Raw genomic sequence first — 22,795 nt, forward strand, 5'->3', positions numbered from 1 at the left:
TTGGATGAACAAAGAGTAGATTATTTATTTTATAAAAAATGTATAAAACATCTATTCACCATCTGTAATAGTTGTTCTCGGTCTGCATGAACATATTTTTTTAAGAAATAAGCTGTTCAAATTATCGCTACAATCCAGACATCTGCTACTACTATTAATGATTCAACCAGGTATATACGCTTGCATTTAATGCTTCCTCTCACTCTGGGTTTTAATTTGAGCAAGCTGCGTCGCCATTGCATGTCGTGTCTGTGCTCACTGCTCAGAGCATGCGGGCAAGGCTTGGAAAGCGTTCAAGGATCCATGTCACTCCCCTGATGATGACCTGCATTGCATGCCCAGCACCAATATCTTCAGAAGATGCACAGATGATAATTATAGAGTAAAATACACCGGCGGCCCTCAACTTGTCACGATGTGTCATACGGGTCCATGAGCTTTGAAACTACAGATCGAGGTCCTTAAACCTGTCACGGTGTGTCATCCAGGTCTAAACTGCCCAAAATACTCATACCACATTAGCAACCTAATGGTATTTTGGGTAGTTTGAACATGACACATCGTGACAAGTGTGAGAACCTAAATCTACAGTTTCAAAGTTCATAGAGCTAGATGATGCAAATGCAGACGCATATGAATCGATGACAGTCTATGGAGGAGGAGTGCATACCAGTGCCAAATCCCCGGGTTTGGCAGCAGGCTCCACGCAGTCTCGACCATACCTGATCGATGATCATGCCGATATGGATTTGATCAAGAGGGGCTAAGGTAAACTATATATTGAGCACTAGAACGAGAGGAGACAAATGGAGAAGAAGCTCTGCGTACACGATCTGCTGCTGCTCCGAGTCGTAGTCGAGCAAGCGGTAGAAGCTGCACCCCCTGCTGAAAGGAAACGGCCTCCCCCTCCACTCTGCAACCATTCCCATCGCCATAAAATTTTGACTGCTGCTAATTCGCGCCATTGTTGCATGATTGCACGGTAGAGATGGCTCTCGCTCGACGACGAGGTGGCTAGTGACGTACCCAGGTGCCAGGTGACCCCGACGGCGGAGGAGTCCTCGGCGGAGATGTCGTCGATCACGAACTGCAGGTCCGGGCTGATGGAACCCATGAACTCGCCGAAGAAATCCAGTATCTGCTTCCGCCCCACGAACGGGCGCGGGAAGACCAGGTCCTCGTACACGCACCCCTCCGCGATGAGCGGCTCCACCGCCGCCAGGTCCCGCCGGTTCACGCCGTCGTAGAACCTCCTCACCACGTCCGCAGCCGTCGTCGTCTTCCCTCCTCTTGTCGCTGCTGCTGCGGCTACCAGCGCCGCCCTGCTGCTGCCGCCGCCGCAACATGGGCTCGGCCGGCCGAGGAGACTGCGGGGCCGAGCAGCACCGGCCACTCGGAGGCGGAGCTGGAGCGGCCGCATCGCGCGCGTCGTTCAAGTAAGCACGCTGCACGCCAGCCTCTGTTCTTGCCAGCCTTATCTCTTTCCGTTGCCACTTGTTATAGCTGTTAGAAGCATGTGCTGGGATTTCAGAATATCTAATTCCAGCGGCAACGTACAATGCTCTAACACGAAAAATAACTAAAATTTTAACAGAATTTTGTGAATTTCAGTTTTTTCGTCTGTGAATGAAAAAAAAAACGAAATTGAAATCCCTGACCTACTACTATGTTTTTCTTCTTCTTTTTCTCTCTCTCATTTGTTTCCTCGCCAATAATGGCAGCTTTAATTAATATGTATTATTTGTATGAGCTGAATGAATTAACCTCAAGAGTATGTGAACTAAAACTAATATTCAGAAATTTGAATGGATTCTATATATATATAAAGCATATAACAGAGTTATCGTAGTTACAAGAACACCGGAAATGTTCTTTTGAAAGTCCGAATGTCCCTCTATTTCTCACACAAGTATTGTGTGCTTTGTGTATACAATTTCTCCAGACAGAATTTCGAACGTTATACGTTTTGCATTTGCATTCATATTCATTTACTGGCTATATCTCCAATTCCGGAGTTCCAAACATGCCCTTAACTCGTGGTGATACTATATCTCCAATTCTCCGTATACAAACACAAGCAATCAACGGCTTCAACCCAAAAAAAGAAAAAAAAAACACTCAAGCAAACAACTTGTATAGGTTTTTTCTCTCGCTCTTTTCAGTACGAGTATACACCTGGCATGGATAGAATGTTGTACCAATATCCAAATCTAGATCAAGAACCAGTCAAGCAGGATACACAGAGCGAACGAGAATTGATTGAACAACAGTTTTGCGTATAATTGATGGCTCAAGGAGAGGAGTCTGATGAGCCCCAAGCTTTCTTGGCCTCCTCTTTGAGCGTCTCGTACAGCTCATGAGCTACATTCAGGAGGAAATGGTCCGCGCCATGGCGTGCCATGAGCGAGACTGACACTGGAACACCATCGCGCACGCCCAGCGGAATGCTCAGCTGCAGCCCATGCCCAGCACACAGAATTAAAAAAAAAAAAACACTGTTAGTGAGAATCAATCGTTGGATCTGAACTGTGTGAACAGCTTGCGGTTGAGGTTCAGCAGATACATACCTGGCAAACCCCAGATAGTCCAGCAATCGAGAGCAGGGAGAATGCTCTTGCACGGAAGTTTTCCAGTGCAGCAGCCTCCATGTGCAGCTTTGGTGGAGAACCAGGAACTGTCGGGATTGCAAGGATTCCATCATCCTACAGATAAAAAAACAAGTGGGTAAGGAAGCACTGGGAACGTGATCGTATTAATAATTGATATCATTCACCGTAAAAATATTATCTGCACTTCTGTTTGATTTACAAATGCAGGTACAGAGGATTCTCTGAATAACCTTGACAAGAGCAGCAAGTGCCGACTTGAATTCAGTCCTCACAGCATGAAAATCCCCAATGGGTCCATCTCCTGATGCAATTGCCTCGTGTACCCGCTCTCGGATGCCAGGGCCGAGGTTAGGCTTTACGGTGTTGACCCACTCTGCGTGGTTAGCTTTGAATTCAGACCTGAAACAGATATTAACGTTTTTACCTCCTCGTCCAAGATATGTAACTCTAGCCAGTGTGCGAGGAAAATTCATATTGATTCACAACTTATAAAGGTAAAATGGTACCATACTACCTCATCAAGTTCATCTGTCTAAATTACTCGCTCCAGCCATAGAAGAATTGTCGGTTAGTGGCATGTGCAGACAAACATTCTAAACTTTGGTTGTCGATATGTTTTTGGTAGGAGTTACTGAAGGGAGCATGATTTTTATAAACAAGAAGGTGAGCTAGAGCAAGGCATATCTTTAAATCTTTTGTATTTTACTATTTTAGATAAAATACAAACTAGTATTCTATAGTATTTTCTTTATTACTACTTGCAACCTTAAAGAAATACTACTAGTCAGTTTGAATAAATTGTAACTTGTAAGTGAAACCTTTGAAGGCATCTCATGACATATGAAATAACAGACAGAGCAGGTACAGAAGGCGCTTCGCTTTTGGAGAAGTCACCAATGAATTTTCCAATAGTCGGAACATTATTGGAGATGAAATCACCAAGGTTCCTATTGTCTACTGCATGGCCTGTCACAAAAGGTATCCATGCCAGATAAGATCTATGCCGGAACAAAAGAATCATAAGTTTAAGCTACATGAGTTCATAGTACTACTTACTACCAAATTTCTTGGCTATTGAAGCATTGAGAATTTCATATGTCTGGTCATTCGGAGAGCCTAATATCTGGAAACAGTCTGTAGGAACTGTAAATTGAGTCGGTTGCTTGATAGTGTTGTCAGCTGGTAGCGGCAACAGCACGTTGCTTACACGAGATAACGTAGAGAGATCTCTGGCCAGCCACCCTGTATAATGTGATATGAACAGTCATAAATATCTCCATCACTCTTAATACAAACATTAATGACTTTGCGCTTGTTTTCTCAAACTAGCAGTACACTATGTTGTAATTTGACCAACACAATGTAACTCGCTAAATTTCATAAAGAATCAAGTATTAATTGGAATGGCACTTGAACATGAAAGTGATGAGATTAGCGGGAAGTTAAGGAACATTTACCTACCAACAGTATCAAACATTTGTGCCATTGGAATGACATTTTCTTTTGAAACCAATCCGTGGGAAGGCCGGAGTCCAAATATGCCACAATAGGCAGCAGGTACCCTGACACTCCCACCGGTGTCCGTGCCTACACAACAATATTACACAAGGGGAAAAGATTGGCAAATTAATTTGCTGCTACTGAGAATAACCAAGAATTATTCCCTAAAAAATAGGAATATCCAAGAATTGAGAAACTAGGAGAGCAAAAAGCGGGTGCAGAGACAGACCCAGTGCAAAGTCGACAAGATTCGCGGCCACTGCGACGGCTGATCCACTGGAGGATCCCCCAGGAACTCTATCGGGGGCGCACGGATTAGTCGGCGTGCCGTAATGCGCGTTCTCCCCATTTATGCTGTGAAAATTGAGCTGAATTTCAATGGCCTCAGTTTGACGGAATTCCAGTCTCGGTACCGTGACTGCAAGAAATGGATTCCAGTTTCCGGTGGGGGCATGGCATCACCTGTATGCCATCTCATCCATGACGGTCGTGCCGATGCTGGTGGCGCCAGCGGCCAGCGTGGCCAGGACGACGGGGGAGGTGGCGGCGGCGGGGGCATGCGTCCTCGCCCAGTCCGGGTTGCCGAACCCAGTGACCCGGCCGCTGATGTCGAAGCTGAAACAAGAGAACAACATGCATGCCTCCTTGAAATGCTTGACGATGCAATGAATCACGACATGGAGATTGATCGAGAAGGAGAGGGAGGGGGGGATGCTTGCTCACATGTCCTTGACAGCAAAGGTGAGGCCGCTCAGGGGGAGCTGCTCCTGAGATTGAGGAGGCACCAGCTCGAATTTCTCCATGAAGGCGCCGTAGTCTCCTCCACCTTTCGACCCCATCTCCATGCCTTACCCTCACTCTCTCCACCTCAACCCAAGCAGAGCAGAGTGATAGCTGACCTGGATTGTGGATAATCATTTGGTTGATCCCTATATCGCATGCTCACGTTCACGGACACACACAGGCTAGGTGGGTTGGGCCGGGTACATCAGTCGTAGGCCACCCATGGAGTAATGGAGTGACCCGGCCCGCTAAAATCACGGTGTATAGGAGCTTTCAGTATTCATTTGCTCAGAGATTCATCTTGAAAAGATAGGTGGAAAAAAATTAAATGATATATAAGAATTAACGGATAGATGAATATCAAATTAAAAAAATAGATAGAAGAGATAAACTATGTGTCCACATCCTTTGTGAAGTTGCCTTTCCCAGGAGAGTAGAGCTAGAGTGTGACACTTTGATCGTAATCCAGCATGCAACTATGCAGAATATATTATTCGGAAAAATGTCATATACAAACTTCTATGAGCACAATCAATAGTATCTATCCCAGATAAACCACTGAAGCCTAACAATCAAACATACTAGTATCCGTGGAACAAGCTATTTGAACTAGACAAGCAAATCATTTGTGAAAGGGCGTCAAGGACGAGTTCATGGAGGCTTGAATCTCTTCTAGGGTCCTTCCTTTAGTTTCTGGCACTAACCGCTCCACAAATAAAACTGTGAGCCCACAAACGCTTGCAAAGACGAAGAATGTGCCTGCATTTCGTCCAAGATATACAGATATGCATCGGCCAAGATTTCAGAGGAAAGAAATTGTTGGCATGAATATGAATACTAATGCTACAATTCATCGTGACTATTTGACAAAAAAAAATCTTGCAATTGCTGCCTTAATTTACCGTAAGAGTTCCACATCAGGAGGAAGTTGAATGTGTAGGAGACGATCCACGAGCCGAGCCAGCTTACTAGGGTCACAAGGCTTCCTGCTGATCCTTTCATGTTTATGGGGAAGATCTGCATGTCCAGTGATGAATGTAGTTAGATTCATCTCTACTGCTAGCGCACTTTTAGTCCGCCTGTTCTGAATATATTTTTTTTGGTCAGTAATCTACTGTCTGTCTACTGAAGAGCAGAAAATAGTACCTCTGACATTATAACCCATGGTATTCCCCCCATACCCAGTGAAAAAGATCCAATGAAAACCTGATTTGCAAGCAACAAAAATATTTAGAGCAACAGTTCTGATTGTGTGTGAGAGAGAACAGCTCTCTGCCGGTCATGGAGAATACTAGTCAACAAGCAGTATGTACCAGAAGGCCTGCCAAAGCGAACACTACGTTCAGGTCCTTTTCCCAGTGCTGTTCCTGTTCCAGGAAGAGAGAAACTACAGTTGAGCCGAAGAATGGAAATTTGTCTGACTTTCTTATCGCTATCAGAAAATTCAAACCTTAGATAAGAATGACAAACCAACTAGTAGGCAACCCAAGCATGTCCCAGCTGCAGAGACCTGGAATGTTACCGCATAAATATTACTGTGGCCATAATTCATTAATAACTTTTAAGTATAACTGATCTCAAAAAAAACTTTTAAGTATAACTTTGTTACCAACAAAAGTGGCCTCCTTCCAGCCTTGTCCATCAGAAGCACCCCTAATCCCGTCATCGGAACCTGCAGATGCAAAACTCTAATCATGTACCTGAATTCAGTTAGAAGCACATGAGCTGGCTAGGGGCTTGATGAAGAGACCTGGACAGAGGCCATGGCAAGCATTCCTGTGTTTCCTGACGAGAAACCTGATTCGTATCATGAGTGATTAGTATAGTACCCCTGTATGATCTGTGGTAAAGATTTATCTTCTGATAACAAAACAAGTGTATGTGAGTTGAGGCAGTAAGTTGTTATTGTTCATTACCGGCCGAAACGAATATTTCGCTGGCATAGAAGAGAATGCCATTTACTCCCCCAAACTGTTGAAGGGCCATTAGCCCAACTCCAACCTGACCATGGAACTGATTTTTTTGAGAAAACAGCAGAAACATGTTCCTTCTATGTAGAAAGGCATATTTAAGAGATACTCACTGTAACAGCATGAATAGAATCCTTCTGAAACAGGTCCGACATCTTCGACTTTGGTAGGCACTGGAGCTTTTCTGTGAAATCCTGAATAAATAGATTATAGAATTAAAGAGAGCTTAGAGTAGTACATTATTAAGTTGAAGGTTTGTTTTAACTCTTGAGCAGTTCATACTTTGATTTCTGATGCCTCTTCAGAGATATCAGTTCCTTTTCCCCTTAGCTTCTGTAGTGCTGCCATAAATGCACCTGGGTGTCCGAACCTAGCCTGAAATACAAGATGTTTCTATCAAACTTAACTCCGAGGGATGAACTTATAGACTTTAGCTCACGAATACAGATCTTACAATTTCTCGGTTGGTCTGTGTTCAGATATTATCGTAAGTACTGTTAGAGTATATTCGGTAGTTAGTGTTAGAAAATGTGTTGTAACTCTGTCACGTTAGCCTTGAGGTTAGTTAGATGACCGCGTCCATGGTCAGTATGTGGCGTGCGTAATAGGCGTGATGACCGGTTCTCATGGATGTGTGAGACCTAGCACTCGCCGTTGTAATCCTCTCAATGCGGATCTCATGATCGTGTAAGCCTGCATATAAATAGAGAAGGATCCCAAGAGGATCAGTGCGGTTTTGCCAAACTATTTCTGTTTTTCATGGTCATCAGAGCCACGTCCTAAACACTGATCTCGCCATGGCCGGATCACCGAGTTCTGCCATCTCCAGAAACTCAATCTCTTCTGCTTCCGCTAGCCAATCCGGTCTTCTTCCCACACCATCCTTCCACCACATGATCAATGTCAAACTCACCCAAGAAAACTACCTTCTGTGGAAGACACAGATGCTTCCGTATCTGAGAAGCCAGGGACTTCTCGGCTATGTCGATGGGTCGATCGCTCGTCCCAATCAGACAATCTCCGTCGAGCCAGAAGAAGGCGGCGCTCGACGCATCGCAGTGAATCCTGAATTCACTGCCTGGTACCATCAGGACCAAATGGTGCTCAGCCTCATCATATCCTCTCTTAGTGAGGAGGTGCTCGGCAACATCGTCGGCGAGACAACATCGCGCGGCATCTGGCGGACGCTGGAAAAGAACTTCGCGTCAACATCTCGCGCCAGAATCATGCAGATCAGGTTGCAATTAGCCACGATCCAGAAGAAGGACATGAGCATCGTCGACTACTTCAACAAGATGAAGCGTCTCGTCGACACGCTTGCTGCCATCGGCAAGCCACTAGAAGATGAAGAATTGATCGCCTACATGATGCGCGGTCTCAGCAGCGACTACGACTCGCTGGTGACTAGCATCACCACGCGCGCCGACCCCTACACCGTTAGCGACGTCTTCGCCCACATGCTGAACTTCGAGATGCGTCTCGAACAGAACCAGACCACTGTTCAGGTATCATCAGCTAATCATGTGAGCAGGAGTCCAAGTCGCGGTGGTGGCAGATCCAACCGTGGCGGTCGTGGTCGCGGTGGTGGGCGCCAGGCAAGTGGCCGCGGGAACAACTCCGGTGGTCAACTCAGTCAGGGCTCCCATGGAGAGCCCTGTCAGGTCTGTGGCAAGACTGACCACGACGCGCTCCGGTGCTGGTACCGCTTTGATCACTCGTACCAGGCCGACGACACCAACAAAGTGGCTGCAGCAGTCACCAGTAGCTATGCCGTCGACGACAACTGGTACATGGACAGTGCAGCGACAGACCACATCACCAACGACCTCGAGCGCCTCAGCACGAAGGAACGCTACACTGGTGGTGACCATGTGCAGGTTGCCAATGGAGCAGGTTTGTCCATAACTCACGTAGGAAATTCTACTATTGCTGCTGCTCCTCGTAACCTTTTACTGAAAAATGTCTTGCATGTTCCACGTATCAATCACCATTTGTTGTCAGTTCATAAACTTGTTTCCGATAATGATGCATTTGTTGAACTTCACCCCCATTGTCTTCTTGTCAAGAATCGAGCCACGAAGGCAACCCTCCTCACAGGAAAATGTGAGAATGGACTCTACTCAATTCCAAATAAAAGAATTCTCCAGGCACTCTTCTCGGCCAAGGTCAACAGAGAGCTGTGGCATCGACGGTTGGGGCATCCAGCTCCTTCAGTTGTTCATCGAGTTTTAGAGCACAATAATCTTGCTGTAGTCAAAGACAAAACTTTCCCTGTCTGTGATGCTTGTCAGCAGGGCAAAGTTCATCAACTTCCTTTTTCTTCTTCTTCACATGTGTCTTCTAGTCCCTTAGAGTTGATCCACACAGATGTTTGGGGACCAGCTCGCACTTCTGTTAATGGATTCAGTTACTATGTTAGCTTTGTTGATGACTACAGCCGATTCACTTGGATATATTTTCTTAAATATAAATCTGATGTTGAGTCCATTTTCTTGCAATTCCAATCTCATGTTGAATGCTTGCTTGACAAGAAAATTCGCACTGTCCAATCTGACTGGGGTGGAGAGTATAGTCGTTTACACAAGTATTTTCAGAACAAAGGCATCACTCAACACATATCCTGTCCACACACACATCAACAGAACGGCCTAGTAGAAAGAAAACACAGACACATTGTCGAGACTGGCATCACACTCTTAGCCCAATCCCAAGTCCCTGTCAGATTCTGGGATGAGGCTTTTCATGCTGCATGTTTTCTTATCAATAGAATGCCCAGCTGAGTGATTGACAATGACACACCACTGCATCGTTTACTTGGCACTAGTCCTGATTACAATGCTTTGAGAGTGTTCGAATGTGCTTGTTGGCCGAACTTGAGGCCATACAACTCAAGAAAATTAGAATTCAGAACTAAGCAGTGTGTTTTTATTGGGTACAGTGCACATCACAAGGGATACAAGTGCTTAGATAGACAAACTGGTCGTGTTTACATCTCATGTGATGTTGTTTTTGATGAACACGTCTTTCCCTTTGCTAATCATTCAGGTATCAGTGAAACACAGCCACAAAATCATAACCAACCCACTTCCCTACCTACTGTTGTTCCTCTGTCCCAGTACATTGAAAAATTCTTGACTGAACTCTTTCCGACAACAGCCGATTCAAACAGCAGTCCAGCAGTAGTAGAAATTGCTACAGATAATGGGCAAACTAACCCTGCTAATGATCACTCTGGTGCTAGTTCTCCTTTGTCTGCAGGTTCTCAGGATGTCACAAGTGCTTCCACTCCACCATCAACAACACCAAGTGAAGTTGCACAAGTATCTGATGAAGCAGTTCAGACTGCAGAAAATCAGCCTACACCTGAACCTGAAACTGCTCCTGCTCCTTTCTCTCAGCCTTCACACCATATGTTGACAAGGCTAAAGGACAACATCAGGCAACCCAAGGTGTATAAAGATGGCACAGTGAGATATGCTGCAGTCACCTGCAAATCAGGTGGCAGTGTTGCTGAACCTACTTCACATGTTGAAGCAATGCAGAAACCAAAGTGGAAAGAGGCCATGGATCAAGAATATGGTGCACTACTCAAGAATCAGACCTGGTCACTTGTGCCATCTAAGAGGGGAATCAACCTTATTGATAGCAAGTGGGTTTTCAAACTGAAAAGGAAAGCAGATGGCTCAGTTGACAGATACAAAGCCAGGTTAGTTGCAAAAGGATTCAAACAGAGGTATGGAGTAGATTATCTTGACACTTACAGTCCAGTTGTCAAGCCAACAACAGTGAGAGTGATTCTGTCTCTAGCTGCCTCTAAAGGTTGGTCAATGCGTCAGATTGATGTGCAAAATACATTTCTTCATGGAGTGCTAGAAGAGGAAGTGTACATGAGTCAGCCACCTGGATATGCAGATCCACAGAAGCCACATCACATCTGCAAACTACAAAAAGCTCTATATGGTCTGAAACAAGCTCCAAGGGCATGACATTCAAGGTTGACTTCTAAGCTTCAACATCTAGGTTTTACACCTTCACAAGCAGATGCCTCTTTGTTCATATTCAACAGGAAAGAGCTGACTATATATATGCTGATCTATGTGGATGATATAATTATTGTCAGCTCCTCCTCTAGTGCTACAGACAAACTGATTCAGGAACTGACACAAGACTTTGCAGTAAAGGATCTTGGAAAGCTTGATTACTTTCTAGGAATTGAAGTTAAGCATGATCAGAAGGGCAAGGTGCTATCTCAGAAAAGATATGCTGAAGATTTACTGAAGAAAGCAAACATGCACACCTGCAAGTCCATCTCAACTCCCATGGCTACAGGTGAGAAATTGGCAAGAAGCCAAGGTTCAGCTCTGTCAGATACTGAACAGTTTCAATACAGAAGCATTGTTGGAGGTCTACAGTATCTGACAATAACAAGACCAGATCTCTCTTTTGCTGTCAACAAAGTGTGTCAATATATTTCAGCTCCAACTGATGTGCACTGGGCAGCAGTGAAGAGAATATTGAGATATGTCAGAGGCACAATCGAGCAAGGACTCAGAATACAACATTCAGCAAACATCAGTCTCAATGCATATTCAGATGCGGACTGGGCTGGATGCCCTGACGATCGACGCTCTACATCAGGTTTTGCAGTCTTCTTAGGTCAAAACCTAATATCATGGAGCTCACGCAAGCAACCGACAGTGTCAAGATCATCAACTAAAGCTGAATACAAGGCTATAGCAAATGTCACTGCAGAAATGGTGTGGGTTCAGTCACTTCTGAAAGAACTAGGAATATATCAAGCTCAACCGCCAACACTGTGGTGCGACAATCTTGGAGCAACTTACCTCACAGCCAACCCTGTTTTTCATGCTCGCACTAAACACATTGAGGTCGACTTTCACTTTGTGCGTGAACAGGTTGCCCGCAAGGCTCTGAAGGTCAAGTTCATCTCGTCGAAGGACCAGCTTGCAGATATTTTTACCAAACCGCTACCACGATCACCATTCAACTCAATCTGTGACAATCTCAACATCAGAAGACCATGTTGTGATTGAGGGGGAATGTTAGAAAATGTGTTGTAACTCTGTCACGTTAGCCTTGAGGTTAGTTAGATGACCACGTCCATGGTCAATACGTGGCGTGCGTAATAGGCGTGATGACCGGTTCTCATGGATGTGTGAGACCTAGCACTCGCCGTTGTAATCCTCTCAATGCGGATCTCATGATCGTGTAAGCCTGCATATAAATAGAGAAGGATCCCAAGAGGATCAGTGCGGTTTTGCCAAACTATTTCTGTTTTTCAGTTAGGATTTATAATCCTGTACTACTATATGTATCAGGGAAACTTCTTGCCCTCTAAGTCTTTATACTCTATTTATACTGTTCGAGACGCTCAATGCAATTTATCCACACAATCTATTCTTTCTACATGGTATCACAAATTTAGGTTCTAATCCTAAGCCACAAACTCTAGCCGCCACCAGCTTCCGCACTGCGCGCTCCCGGGGAGATCGATCTCCACAATCTCATGTGATGTTCAAATGAGTGTATCTTCATGATCAAATGATCATCTAATGGTGTGTTTGGTTTGAGGGGTGAGGTGGTGATGGGTCATCTCACTCCTAATTTCTTGTTTGGTTTGAGGAATGGGATGGGTTGAGCCATCACCACCTCAATCCCCATAAGTGCATATCTAATTTAAACATGAGGAATGTAGTTATCCCACCAAAATTCATAGGATGATCTCTTGATGGATCATATCATCTCGAATCAATTGACTCCTCAAACGAAACACATCATAAGTTTGTCAATACCACCAAAAACTTTTCTCTTTTCGAATGAGAGAGTTGTCTTCAACTAGAATTGGGAATGGAAGTGGAACTAAAGATCAATAAGATATTAGTAGTTCAAGTAAAGCTACTTACCAGCCATCTGGGGGATTCAGGAATCACAAGAAGGCCAAACAGCTGCAGTAAACATGGTAGCACTCCTGCAAGAGAAACCGAACATTCACGCATAATTATACGCATTAAATTTCAATGTGCATGAGTTTTGAAGCAGATATGGTGAGAAAAAAATGAATGTCAGTTAAAATTGGTTAAATATTGGCTCCTCATACAGGCAAACTTAATCTAGAACCTATTCAAATTCATGGGAATGGTAGAAAGGTACATCCAAACAAGCTATTGTACCGATGATTGCCAAGGTACGCCAGGTGGTAAAGGTCCCCAGAACATACGCAAGCGACGCTCCACAGCATATCATAAACTGCATAAATGGAGTTGTTTTCTAGCTCTGAACAATCAGTGATAAACTCTCCCTTGATTTAGTACAGTACAAACCTGGTTTACAGCTGCAAAGCCTCCTCTAAGATTCTTTGGTGTTATCTCTGATATATAGACTGGAACCTGTTCAGGTACCACAAAATTCAAACCGAATTCGTCCAAAAAGAAGTAACAAGATGGAGTGGAATATTGTATTCACCACATATGAAAGAAGGCCAATTCCACATCCGGTGGACAGCCTTCCAATGTCAAGCCACCAATAATTCTACGGGACAATAAACAAAAGAAAACTATCAGGTGAATTTAGAAGATAAAATATTACTTAAAAGTTATAATAGTAGGCATCAAAACAGCCGCTGAAGTAGGAGATACATAGAAAAAAAAAAGGTGGAGTGGAACCTGGGAAAAGGTTATCAAGAGATATCCAAGTATGCAGAGAACATCTGATATCGCCATTGCCTGCGCACAAGAAGTTACGCTCAAATCACTCAATCAATGCAGAGAACATCTGGCTGTTTGGCTGTAATACCCGGCCCATTAGTATTTCTGGTTTAGACCCGTGCGACCCAAATGGTACCATCAATGGTGGAGGTAGCTCAGTTATATAGCAGGATGGGGGCATGGGATTAAGTGATTAACACTTACGCATCTTCGACCGACTCGATCTGCTACGGCGCCACTGGCAATAGCGCCCAGCATTGCTCCAATGGTCAGTATTGAGCCGAAGACGGAGTACTGCATGTGATGTGCACATGAGCAGATTAGCGGAGCTCACGAGATGCTTGGGAGTCAGCTCAGCTGTGGCACCAAGACGAACAATCGTTTACGGGAGGGTACCTCGGCTAAGGAGAGGTGGAGATCACGCATGATGCCCAGCTGAGACGGCGATGAGTAGCCCACCTGCAGCGCGCAGCGAAGGAGGAAATCGATATCAACTCTTCCCGGTCCTTGATTCATGATGATGGTGGTACATGAATACTACAGTAACACAGGCAGGGCGCGTGCCGGATGTTCGAGGAAAGAAAAGCGCGTACCGAGACGCCGAACTCGAAGGACCCGGCGACGGCGACGGCGGTGCTAGCGACCACCACCGCGATCGAAGAAGAGGAAGAGGAGGCGCTGTGACGGCCATCACCGCTGCTCCCGGCCAACGTTACCAGGAGAGGCTTCTCGGCTTCTTGCTCTTGCTCCGCTCGCTCCATAGCGCTGGCCGGCGTTTCTCCCTCTCAGTTCCTCTGCCTCTCGCCGCTTGTTCGAGTTACGGTGAGAAGGACGAGCGGACGACCGGGCGGATCGGTCCAGTGAGGCAGTGACCGAACATACTTCGTCCGGTCATGACTCATGACACGTGCTGATGCTCGTGTCCTTGTTCTTCTCTTGCCCTTTCTTTCGATCATGCCATTGCAAACTGCGTGTTCACGGTCTTATTAGTTGCGGTTTTATTAATGCTGAGGCAAACATTATTTGCCATCCTTAGGCCATGCTATAGTACCCCGAAAAATACTGTAGCACTCAAAATTTCTCTCCGCCGATGCTGCATCCAGTGCTATAGTGTCGATGAGAGAGAATCCGATACTCTAAATTTGCCAAAAACACTGTAGCAACCAAGGAAAAAAATTTCGGTAAATAAAATTTATCGGAGGTCACTGATAAACATGATATATCGGATCAAATTCAAACGAATTTAAATTTTTAAAAAAAAATTGGCATGATTTTGCTTGAAACTGTCCCTGATCCATCAAACATCACAATTGCATATAACAACAAAGAAATGAGACAATATATCACAAGTTTATAGCACACATTAGATAGGTTCATTACGCCGAACATAAAAATATCATACTAAATGCACAGTCCCAAATATTACAAGTCCATTGGATAGCAAAATAAGAAACAACCCAAATATTACATGTTTGAAACACATATCACCAACATAGGTGCCAAATGAACATCAATTCCATTACAAAATACAGGAGTAGTGCACTTAAGAACCAACAAAATATTCAGATAAGCACAGTATAGAGCGCCACATCCACATCTTCTCCTCGGAGGCTTGCATCACTACAAATATTTACATGTGAAATGTTCAAAATCTGATCATGAAATCAAATCAAATCACAATGCAATGCTCACATATAAACTAGTAGTAGAGGAGAGGTTCATCTAACATTTTAGAGTTGGTAGACACTCTTGAGAGTTGGTTTCTTCTTCCTAGTTGATCTTGGACGGATAGGGGTTGGTTCCCTAAGCCTAGCACCTGAACCACTGCCTGCACCACCACGGGCTCCACTACCACTAGCTCCGTCACCACCTTTGCAACACATTAGATTTTCAAGGGGAAAAAAATACATGTTATTGACAATAAATCACAATTGCTGAAACTGATTGAAACTCACCATCATCTTCATCATCAGAGCTGCTGTCCCCCGACTCGGCATAAACTGGACTATCATGTGAAGAATCTGATTCATAGTCATTTGCAAAACCTTCTTCCTCTTCCTCTGATCGCACCTTCCCTTTCTTCTTACCGCCCTTTCTGCCAAAACAAAGCTTCCTCTTAAATGCAGCCACCTCATGTGCCTCCATTTGTAACTTATCAATGAGAAAGTTGCTAGGTGTGCGCCAATCAAGATCATCATCATATTCGTCGAGAGTTGGTGTAGACTCACTCATGGAGTTGCACAACCACTCCATGATTGGGTTGCCTTCATCATATAAAGCAACATCCATCATCATGCTACATGGATCAGGGCCCTCCTTTTCTTGAAGGCTTTGAAAATCAACTTCAAACTGTTGGATGCACAACTTCAAATTATAATGCACATAAACCAACTTGTACAGCTTCTCATAACCTAACCGATTTCTTAATTTGGTATGAACCAAAGCAAATGTACTCCAATTTCTCTCACACCCACTAGATGGCATGCATTGTGAAATAATACGCTTTGCAAGCTTTTGTAGTTCTTTGTACTGTCCTCCATATGAAGTCCACCAATCAGCTGCAATAAATTAAAAAATATAAGCAACAGTATTAGATGTATTAATTATATTACGCCATGGGTAAAAGTTCGATTGATTCTTTTATATAGTGTGTGATACTATATTGAAAAATAAATAAGACACCATGTACTAGTTCTACCAAGTTCGAAAATGAAAAGGCACATGGGAATATACACTCAGCAACTTATATCTAGAAACAGCCACCATATGCATCTAGTTAATGAACCAACAACAACCATGTCACCAACCAAACCAAAATCTAAAAGAGAAAACAGAAAGCACATAACCCTTTCTGCACTCATTTTGCCAAGTAATTACCAAGATCTAAAAGAGAAAACTGATTTGGCCAAGAAAAGTATAGTACCTGCACTCGTTTTGCCACGAAGTGCCGAGCACCGAGCCTCCGGCGATCCAAATAACCCTTTCTGTGTGCTGAAGAACGAAACAAATTGGTCAATTGCAATCGATGCCTCTGAAGGTGAGCTTGCAAGCTTCTTGAGTGCAAATGTTACAGCCAACATAGAACTTAGTTTTTATGCAAATTTTGACCTGTATAGTGCTTCAGGATCAAGTGCAGCAGCTAGAAAGGCAAAGAAATTCAGAAATATTAGAAAATTAGAATGCATGAAAAAAGAACACAAATTGAACAAATTTTCAGTTCAATCCTTAGTTTTTACCTGCAAGCATGAGTGTTTCATTGAGAAGATATCGAGTTCTCCTATTAATTACTTCATCTAACCTCTCTAAGAGATCTCGTTTAGCACGCTCATCGTGCTTTAATTTACCACGTATTTCATCTTGCGCACGTAACATCCTTGGAAGAAATCCAGATATAGTTCCATTCTTTTGCTGATCAGCAAAGCGAAGTACAGAGTAGATTGGTGTGACAGCTTTCAGCACCAACTCCACCTTATCCCACCAGAGCCTATTTATCAAGCAATCATATGTGAATTTATGGTCCTCCTCATTTCTCCATTCATTATTTTTCCACTCACTAGATATCATCTATGACTGAAACTTATCCTGCCTGCCCCAAAAACTCTGTAAGAACATGAAAATTGTGCCAAACCTAGTAGCATTCCATCGAATCAACTCTCCGCCTATCTTCTCTCTCATCATAGCATGGAGCCTGAAAAGATAGGAAGAGATGAGTGCACATGTGGAATTGTATTGAGTGTCACATCTACAATTCTAAAAGATAAGAGAGTTACCTGTTATGGTTGTAGAAGAATCTACATATCCGCTTTGCATTGTCCACTACTTCCACAACCTCATCAAAACGTGCTATGTCCTTCAACATCAAATTGATAGTATGAGCTGCACATGGCTGCCAAGTAATGTGTGAATACTCAGCAGTGAGTTGCATGCATGCTTTCTTGTAGTTGGAACCATTATCTGTCACAATCTGAATGACAAATTTTCCCCCAATCTCTTCAACAATCACCTCTCTAATACAATCATAAATAAATTCTGCATTTTGGACGTGACCAGTTGCATTCACAGACTTATGGAAGAACATACGTCCATTGCAAAATATCATGAAATTAATAATACACATCATGGTAGGTCCTGTCCATAAATCACACATGATGGTAACTCCAAATTGACCCCAATCTTCTTTAAAATCAGCCATGTGGGCCTGCAAGTCTTCATAGTTCATATCCAGCAATGGGCCATCTATATATGTTCCCGTTGGAATAACCACTCCCTCTCCAAGCTGTTGAGCTAATTTAATGGCCGCTCGAAAGTATGGGCAGTTTGCTTTTCTTCCAGGAATATCATTAGCATGGAACTACTTCGCCAAAGCTTTCCCAAGTTTCTCTTTGGCATCTCCCTGGAGCATAATGTCCACCCTAGGCTGCGATGATGCCCTACTGCGTGCCAAATCTATATCAAATGGAACTTTTGAAACACTTGGACTTCGGTAGTACCTGTCAATTTTAGTTTGACTAGTTGAGCAACTTCCACTACCACTTGCCCTACCAAAAGGTAGGGAGCTGCCACTTGCCCTACTGAAAGGCGAAGAGCTACGATGTTCCAAGCCAATATCCCTCAACGATTCTCTTATTGCCATCTCAACCTGCCCCTCTTCATCAGGAGGAATATTAGCCCTTCTAGCCTTCCCATAAGCTTCCTCCATAATTGCCTTTTCAACAAAGAGACGACGCTCATTAGCATCCATCTTCTTTTGTCTCCTTGATGCCATTACCTTCAACATTATCTCCCTAACATTACGTGGCACATTTGGGCATGGTACCACGTCCCCTTGCAATCCAGCCAGATGATTCCTTAAACAGGTTACACCTCCACTGTCCCTTGCAACAGGACAATAACCACACTTGAATCCATTAGTTTTCCACTTCTGACCATGGCTCCATGGTTTCTCAATGGATCCTCGTAGTTCTATCCGAGTCCCTGCAATTCAAAAGAAAGAAATGCAAAATGTGTGCAAAAGAGTATATATTTGCATGTAAACAATCACTGTAAATGAAGTAAAAGAGTATAACTAAAAAACTGAAAATTCTAGCACAGGACAAGAAACGTACCACACATAGATGGATGTTTAACATAAAGAACAGGACATGAAGTTAATAATGTAATATGAGCAAATTTCACACTGAAATCTGAACTACACATATGGATCAATGTTTGGTTTAAATTTTAATTGCATGTCATATATATTTGGATACTACCTGACACTAAACATACAAAAATCTGAATTTGTTGGGCAGTGTATCAATGAACACTCTGTACAAAGAGTTACTTTTTCAACATACAAAAATCAGTATCAAGGTAATTGTGTCTGCCAGGTGCTTGGTTGATGTATAACCATTAGAATTTGAGTACTCAGTTGGTATAGTATTTATTTTCTACTGAAATGAAATCGACATGCTTCTGTCAACAAAAGTTGTACCAAGCTGCTGCTGTGAAGGTTGAAAAGAAAACAGCTGCTGTATAAGAAATAGAACAGTTGGATTTATCGCTAAAGGTACATGATTCTGAATCAACATTAGACAGGAGTACCCGCACCTAACAGTTTACAACCTTAAGCCCAGTTTAGTTCAGGAACATGTGTGGCTACCACTTATATACTTATCCCCCAGGCACCATCAAGGTTACAACTGCTCTTCTATATAACTTGGACAGCAAATTTCAACTGAATTGATGAGGCAGAATAACTGAATAAGTTGCTGCTTCCAGTTCCAACTCTCTGTTTAGCGGGCAAACTAATGAAGCCTAGAAAACATAATTCTAGTTGCAACTTGTAAGTAAAGTCAACTCTAGCTCAAATGGATTCAATTTTTGTAGGGGATAATCACACTTACTCCCCACATATCAGCTTCATTTCACCTTACTGACAAATAACAAGAAAGCAAGCACAAACCACAAGCTGAATGTAACCAACCATACTCGCATCGATGCTCACTTGATTTAGTGACCACAACTGTGGTAGACGTCGTGGTCCTGCCGCCGGCACCACTGGACAATCCGTCGACAGCTAGCTCTTTCTCCTTCCCCTTGCCCCTACCTTGGCGCTCCCCCTTGCCCTGCGTCGCAGCCCCTCTGCCTCCAGTACCCACCGCCTCTCCCTCACTTTCCATCGCCATGGCTCAGGCCACAGGGCACTCAACCACAGGTCCACAGCCACGCGGGCGCTCGAGGTCGAGGAGGTGGCTGGCCGACCCGATGGAGATCGAGGAGGGGGCCTAGGTGATGGAGACTGGAGAGAAGGTTTGGGAGAAGGGAATGGAGGTGGGAGAGCAGCTGGAGGGTAGGGCCAGCACAGCAGCCGCCTCTCTGACGGTGACGCAGGACCGCAGGTGCGCCGCCCGACGTCCAGCGGCAGGGGCCTGAACAGCAACACCCTCAACCGCAGCACCGCGCCATGGCGGCGGAGGCGGGCGCGCCGCGAGCTGACCTTGCGGGGCTGCGGGTTGGAGACGGCAGTGGCGCGATACCTGGGTCAACGAAGCAGCGCTGCGGCGGCGCGTCCGTGCGAGGGGGGCGGGGGGCTAGTCGGGCAGGTGGGGAAAAATGTGGCGATTTACGGTAAGGGAGGGTGGGGGCGGCGATTTTTGGACGAGTCAAGGCGGTCACGCGCGGGACAGCGAATTTAGCTAAAAAATTTTGGCCGGTACACTTTTTTACCGGACCCCACCGATAAAAGCAAAATTTCGGATTTTTCGCCGAAATTCGCCGAAATTTTTTTCCTTGGTAGTAACCGCAATACTGTTTATAGAGGTTGAATGTGGGTCCGGAGAGAGGAGAAGAGTAGTAGAAGGTAGAAAATAGGGTAGCTGTTGAAGATAGAAAAAATAAAGAGTACTGTAATAATATTAGAAGATACTATAATAGTATTATAGAGAATAAATTTTTAAAGTATTTGCTAGAAATGACCTTAGAAACATGCTTCGTTATTTGTCACTCTTATCTACTATCATAAGTGCGGCGATATTGTTCAGGTGCTTAAAAAAAATATTTTGTTTCAATCGAAGAACGACAACCATCGAATCTTTATTGAACTTCTCATTTGCTCGCCTGTCTGCACACGTCTCCAGTGGTGCTCCTGCTGTCACGCTACCTCGACATCCTTGTCTCTCCACCTGTCACGATCTTTTCTAAGTACAGAGACGAATGAGACCCTCAATTGCCACCCCCAAAAAAAAATCAACTCTCATCTCATTTTCATACAACTGAAGATTAGAAAGCATGCTATCATATGATAAAAAGCTTCGCATGTCACTGATACAGGGTGGCAAATCATAAAACCTGGTATCATAAAGGTGGGAATTCCTTAAAAACCCTTATTTCCGTCGTAGGTAAGCGGAGTTTTTTTTTTCCTGGAGGAAAAGTCAAATGGAGGGACCTCCATTCCACCCAAAGTGACGTGCGCCACAGTGGCAGACAAACAAGCTACTTTATTCAACACATTTTCATGTTACACTGAAGAGAATTATTCAGAGCAAATGCAATCCCGAAGGTGATCCAACGCATTGAGCCCAGTGACATGTTTCAGTTTCCCCGCATCAGAGGGCAGCCTGAGCCTGAGCCTGACGCAGCAGCAGCAGGAGGCGCGCTCAAGAAGCTCGCGAGGAAGTTGCCACGCTCGTAGAAGTACTCCGCCTTCTCCACCTTCATCTCTTCGTCAACCTAACGCATGCCACGTTGTTGCCGAGAAGTTGAGCTTGATAAATACTCTGTTATCCATGTGAAGTCCGAACAGATGCAAAGGCAGGGACAGAGATGCTCTGGGTCAGTCAGCTTACATGGAAGATGCAGACGCCGATGAACTCGACGCGCTGGCCGTGGGGCGGGTGCTCCTTGAACGGCCCCTCCATGTACCCCCAGTGCCGGAACTTGAAGGCGATCCTGGGCGGCCCGCTGTAGACGTCGAGCACCTCGATGGCGAACCCCCGAGGGAAGGCCGTCAGGAACGTCGCCATGCTAGACTCGAGCGTCTCCTTCTCAGGGTCGTAGATGCGGTGCTCCGGCGGCAGCGTGGTTCGAAGGAACGCGTTGTAGCCGCCGATGGCCATCAGCTCCGCCCGGGTCAGAGCCTTCATCCCTGCATGTCCGTTGCACGGCGCTTTTCAGTGGCCGCCATCGATGGCTGAGAAGCTCGTGGCGATCAGATGGGATGGCATGGGATGTGATCTCACCGTTGGTGCTCGCGCAATACTTCTGGGAGTTGACGGTCTTCTGGTCCTCGGCGCGCACCTTGTGGACGAGCTCCATCTCCCAGGTCTTGAGCAGCCGCTGCACCTTCTCCTCCAGTGATCCCTCAGGCCATACCTGCCGCAAAAGAACGATGAGCAATCAGCTTCCTTTCTTCGTTCCTTTCGCAAAAGACACGTGCTAGAGTTTTAGTACCTGAGTCCTCTCTTCCTCGAAGAGCCTGTTCACCACGTCGTAGTTGGGAGGCGCTCCATACCTCCACACGGTGTTCTTCTCGCTCTCGCCGTGCATGAACGACCGGTACTTGTCTCCTCCCGCTTCAGTGGAAGCCATTGCTGATCTGCTATCGGCTTTCGTCCCAAATAAGAGGCCCCGTACTTATAGTCAAATGAATGAAAGGAAGAAGAAGAGTATTTGGAAAACGCTGTGACCAAGGGGCCAAACTGTGCAATCCTTTTCCGTGGGGAAAATTAAACAAGAGTAATTTGAAAGCGAGATGTATCAGATTGGGTGGACCAACGCAGATGAGCTTTCCCCCGCATATCGCCACTCTCTCTGGTCAACCCTGTCACACTCGATTTCTCCCCCCGCATATCGCCACTCTCTGTCCAATCCTATCACACCCGATTTTAAAAGAATCAATCAGATGTATTTTATATGTATGTTAGGATCAAATTTCATATATACGATGATTTTATAATTAATAACATAACAGTATCATTATATAACGATAAGATTCATTACAAAAGAATCTGTATGTCTTAAAAAAAATACTAAGATAACTTTCAGCGGTAGTGGATTCTCTATTCATTCATAGTCGTTGTCCAGGAGAGAACTAGCCTAGAATATGGTCTTCAGGTCGAAATCTTCTTTCGTCTAAAACTCGACTCCATCGGCTAGGATGTCCTCGAAGTCCACACCTTCTGAGCAGCATCAAGAGATAGGGAGAAAACAAGTGTGAGTACATGAAGTA

General features: G+C 44.6%; 5 protein-coding genes and 1 non-coding gene across 9 annotated transcripts; 1 reads left to right on the plus strand and 5 right to left on the minus strand.

Annotated features, from left to right (window-relative positions):
• Positions 1–83: 83 nt before the first annotated feature.
• LOC133908859 (uncharacterized) lies at positions 84–1,500 on the minus strand. 2 transcript variants are annotated; one of them, XM_062351049.1, is made up of 4 exons: positions 1,027–1,498; positions 829–913; positions 671–722; positions 84–325 (listed from the first exon to the last, which is right to left on the minus strand). In XM_062351049.1, the coding sequence occupies exons 1-4, from the start codon at positions 1,418–1,420 to the stop codon at positions 263–265; spliced, it is 594 nt and encodes a 197-aa protein (XP_062207033.1). In that variant the 5' UTR covers positions 1,421–1,498; the 3' UTR covers positions 84–262. The 2 variants fall into 2 exon arrangements, with proteins under 2 accessions (XP_062207033.1, XP_062207041.1); XM_062351057.1 differs by lacking the exon at positions 671–722 and having other exon boundaries at positions 1,027–1,500.
• Positions 1,501–2,105: 605 nt separating this feature from the next.
• Positions 2,106–5,026, minus strand: LOC133908886 (amidase 1). The gene is made up of 9 exons (XM_062351099.1): positions 4,833–5,026; positions 4,572–4,724; positions 4,339–4,463; positions 4,071–4,196; positions 3,666–3,851; positions 3,428–3,575; positions 2,840–3,008; positions 2,568–2,702; positions 2,106–2,452 (listed from the first exon to the last, which is right to left on the minus strand). The coding sequence occupies exons 1-9, from the start codon at positions 4,952–4,954 to the stop codon at positions 2,291–2,293; spliced, it is 1,326 nt and encodes a 441-aa protein (XP_062207083.1). The 5' UTR covers positions 4,955–5,026; the 3' UTR covers positions 2,106–2,290.
• A 142-nt stretch (positions 5,027–5,168) lies between these two features.
• Positions 5,169–14,558, minus strand: LOC133908872 (sugar transporter ERD6-like 5). 3 transcript variants are annotated; one of them, XM_062351088.1, is made up of 18 exons: positions 14,181–14,558; positions 13,984–14,046; positions 13,792–13,881; positions 13,546–13,605; positions 13,346–13,411; positions 13,204–13,269; positions 13,054–13,129; positions 12,787–12,851; positions 7,145–7,237; positions 6,976–7,056; positions 6,809–6,905; positions 6,643–6,689; positions 6,502–6,564; positions 6,363–6,402; positions 6,206–6,259; positions 6,039–6,098; positions 5,795–5,909; positions 5,169–5,651 (listed from the first exon to the last, which is right to left on the minus strand). In XM_062351088.1, exons 1-18 carry the CDS (start codon positions 14,346–14,348, stop codon positions 5,579–5,581), a joined length of 1,377 nt encoding a protein of 458 aa, XP_062207072.1. In that variant the 5' UTR covers positions 14,349–14,558; the 3' UTR covers positions 5,169–5,578. The 3 variants fall into 3 exon arrangements, with proteins under 3 accessions (XP_062207072.1, XP_062207053.1, XP_062207063.1); XM_062351069.1 differs by having other exon boundaries at positions 6,343–6,402; positions 14,181–14,553; XM_062351079.1 differs by having other exon boundaries at positions 6,343–6,402; positions 6,809–6,893; positions 14,181–14,552.
• LOC133891408 (small nucleolar RNA Z247) lies at positions 8,197–8,335 on the plus strand. Its single transcript, XR_009904212.1, has one exon. It is a non-coding gene; the product is annotated as a small nucleolar RNA Z247 (small nucleolar RNA).
• Positions 14,559–14,975: 417 nt separating the features above from the next.
• LOC133908895 (uncharacterized) lies at positions 14,976–18,960 on the minus strand. Its single transcript, XM_062351110.1, has 5 exons — positions 17,358–18,960; positions 16,824–17,275; positions 16,511–16,726; positions 15,315–16,145; positions 14,976–15,207 (listed from the first exon to the last, which is right to left on the minus strand). Exons 3-4 carry the CDS (start codon positions 16,665–16,667, stop codon positions 15,499–15,501), a joined length of 804 nt encoding a protein of 267 aa, XP_062207094.1. The 5' UTR covers positions 16,668–16,726; positions 16,824–17,275; positions 17,358–18,960; the 3' UTR covers positions 14,976–15,207; positions 15,315–15,498.
• Positions 18,961–21,045: 2,085 nt separating this feature from the next.
• Positions 21,046–22,244, minus strand: LOC133908903 (pathogen-related protein-like). The gene is made up of 4 exons (XM_062351123.1): positions 22,018–22,244; positions 21,807–21,939; positions 21,414–21,712; positions 21,046–21,297 (listed from the first exon to the last, which is right to left on the minus strand). Exons 1-4 carry the CDS (start codon positions 22,153–22,155, stop codon positions 21,160–21,162), a joined length of 708 nt encoding a protein of 235 aa, XP_062207107.1. The 5' UTR covers positions 22,156–22,244; the 3' UTR covers positions 21,046–21,159.
• Between the last annotated feature and the right edge of the window lie 551 nt (positions 22,245–22,795).

Source organism: Phragmites australis, chromosome 1 (assembly GCF_958298935.1).
Source record: "Phragmites australis chromosome 1, lpPhrAust1.1, whole genome shotgun sequence".
Taxonomy (NCBI): Eukaryota; Viridiplantae; Streptophyta; class Magnoliopsida; order Poales; family Poaceae; genus Phragmites; species Phragmites australis.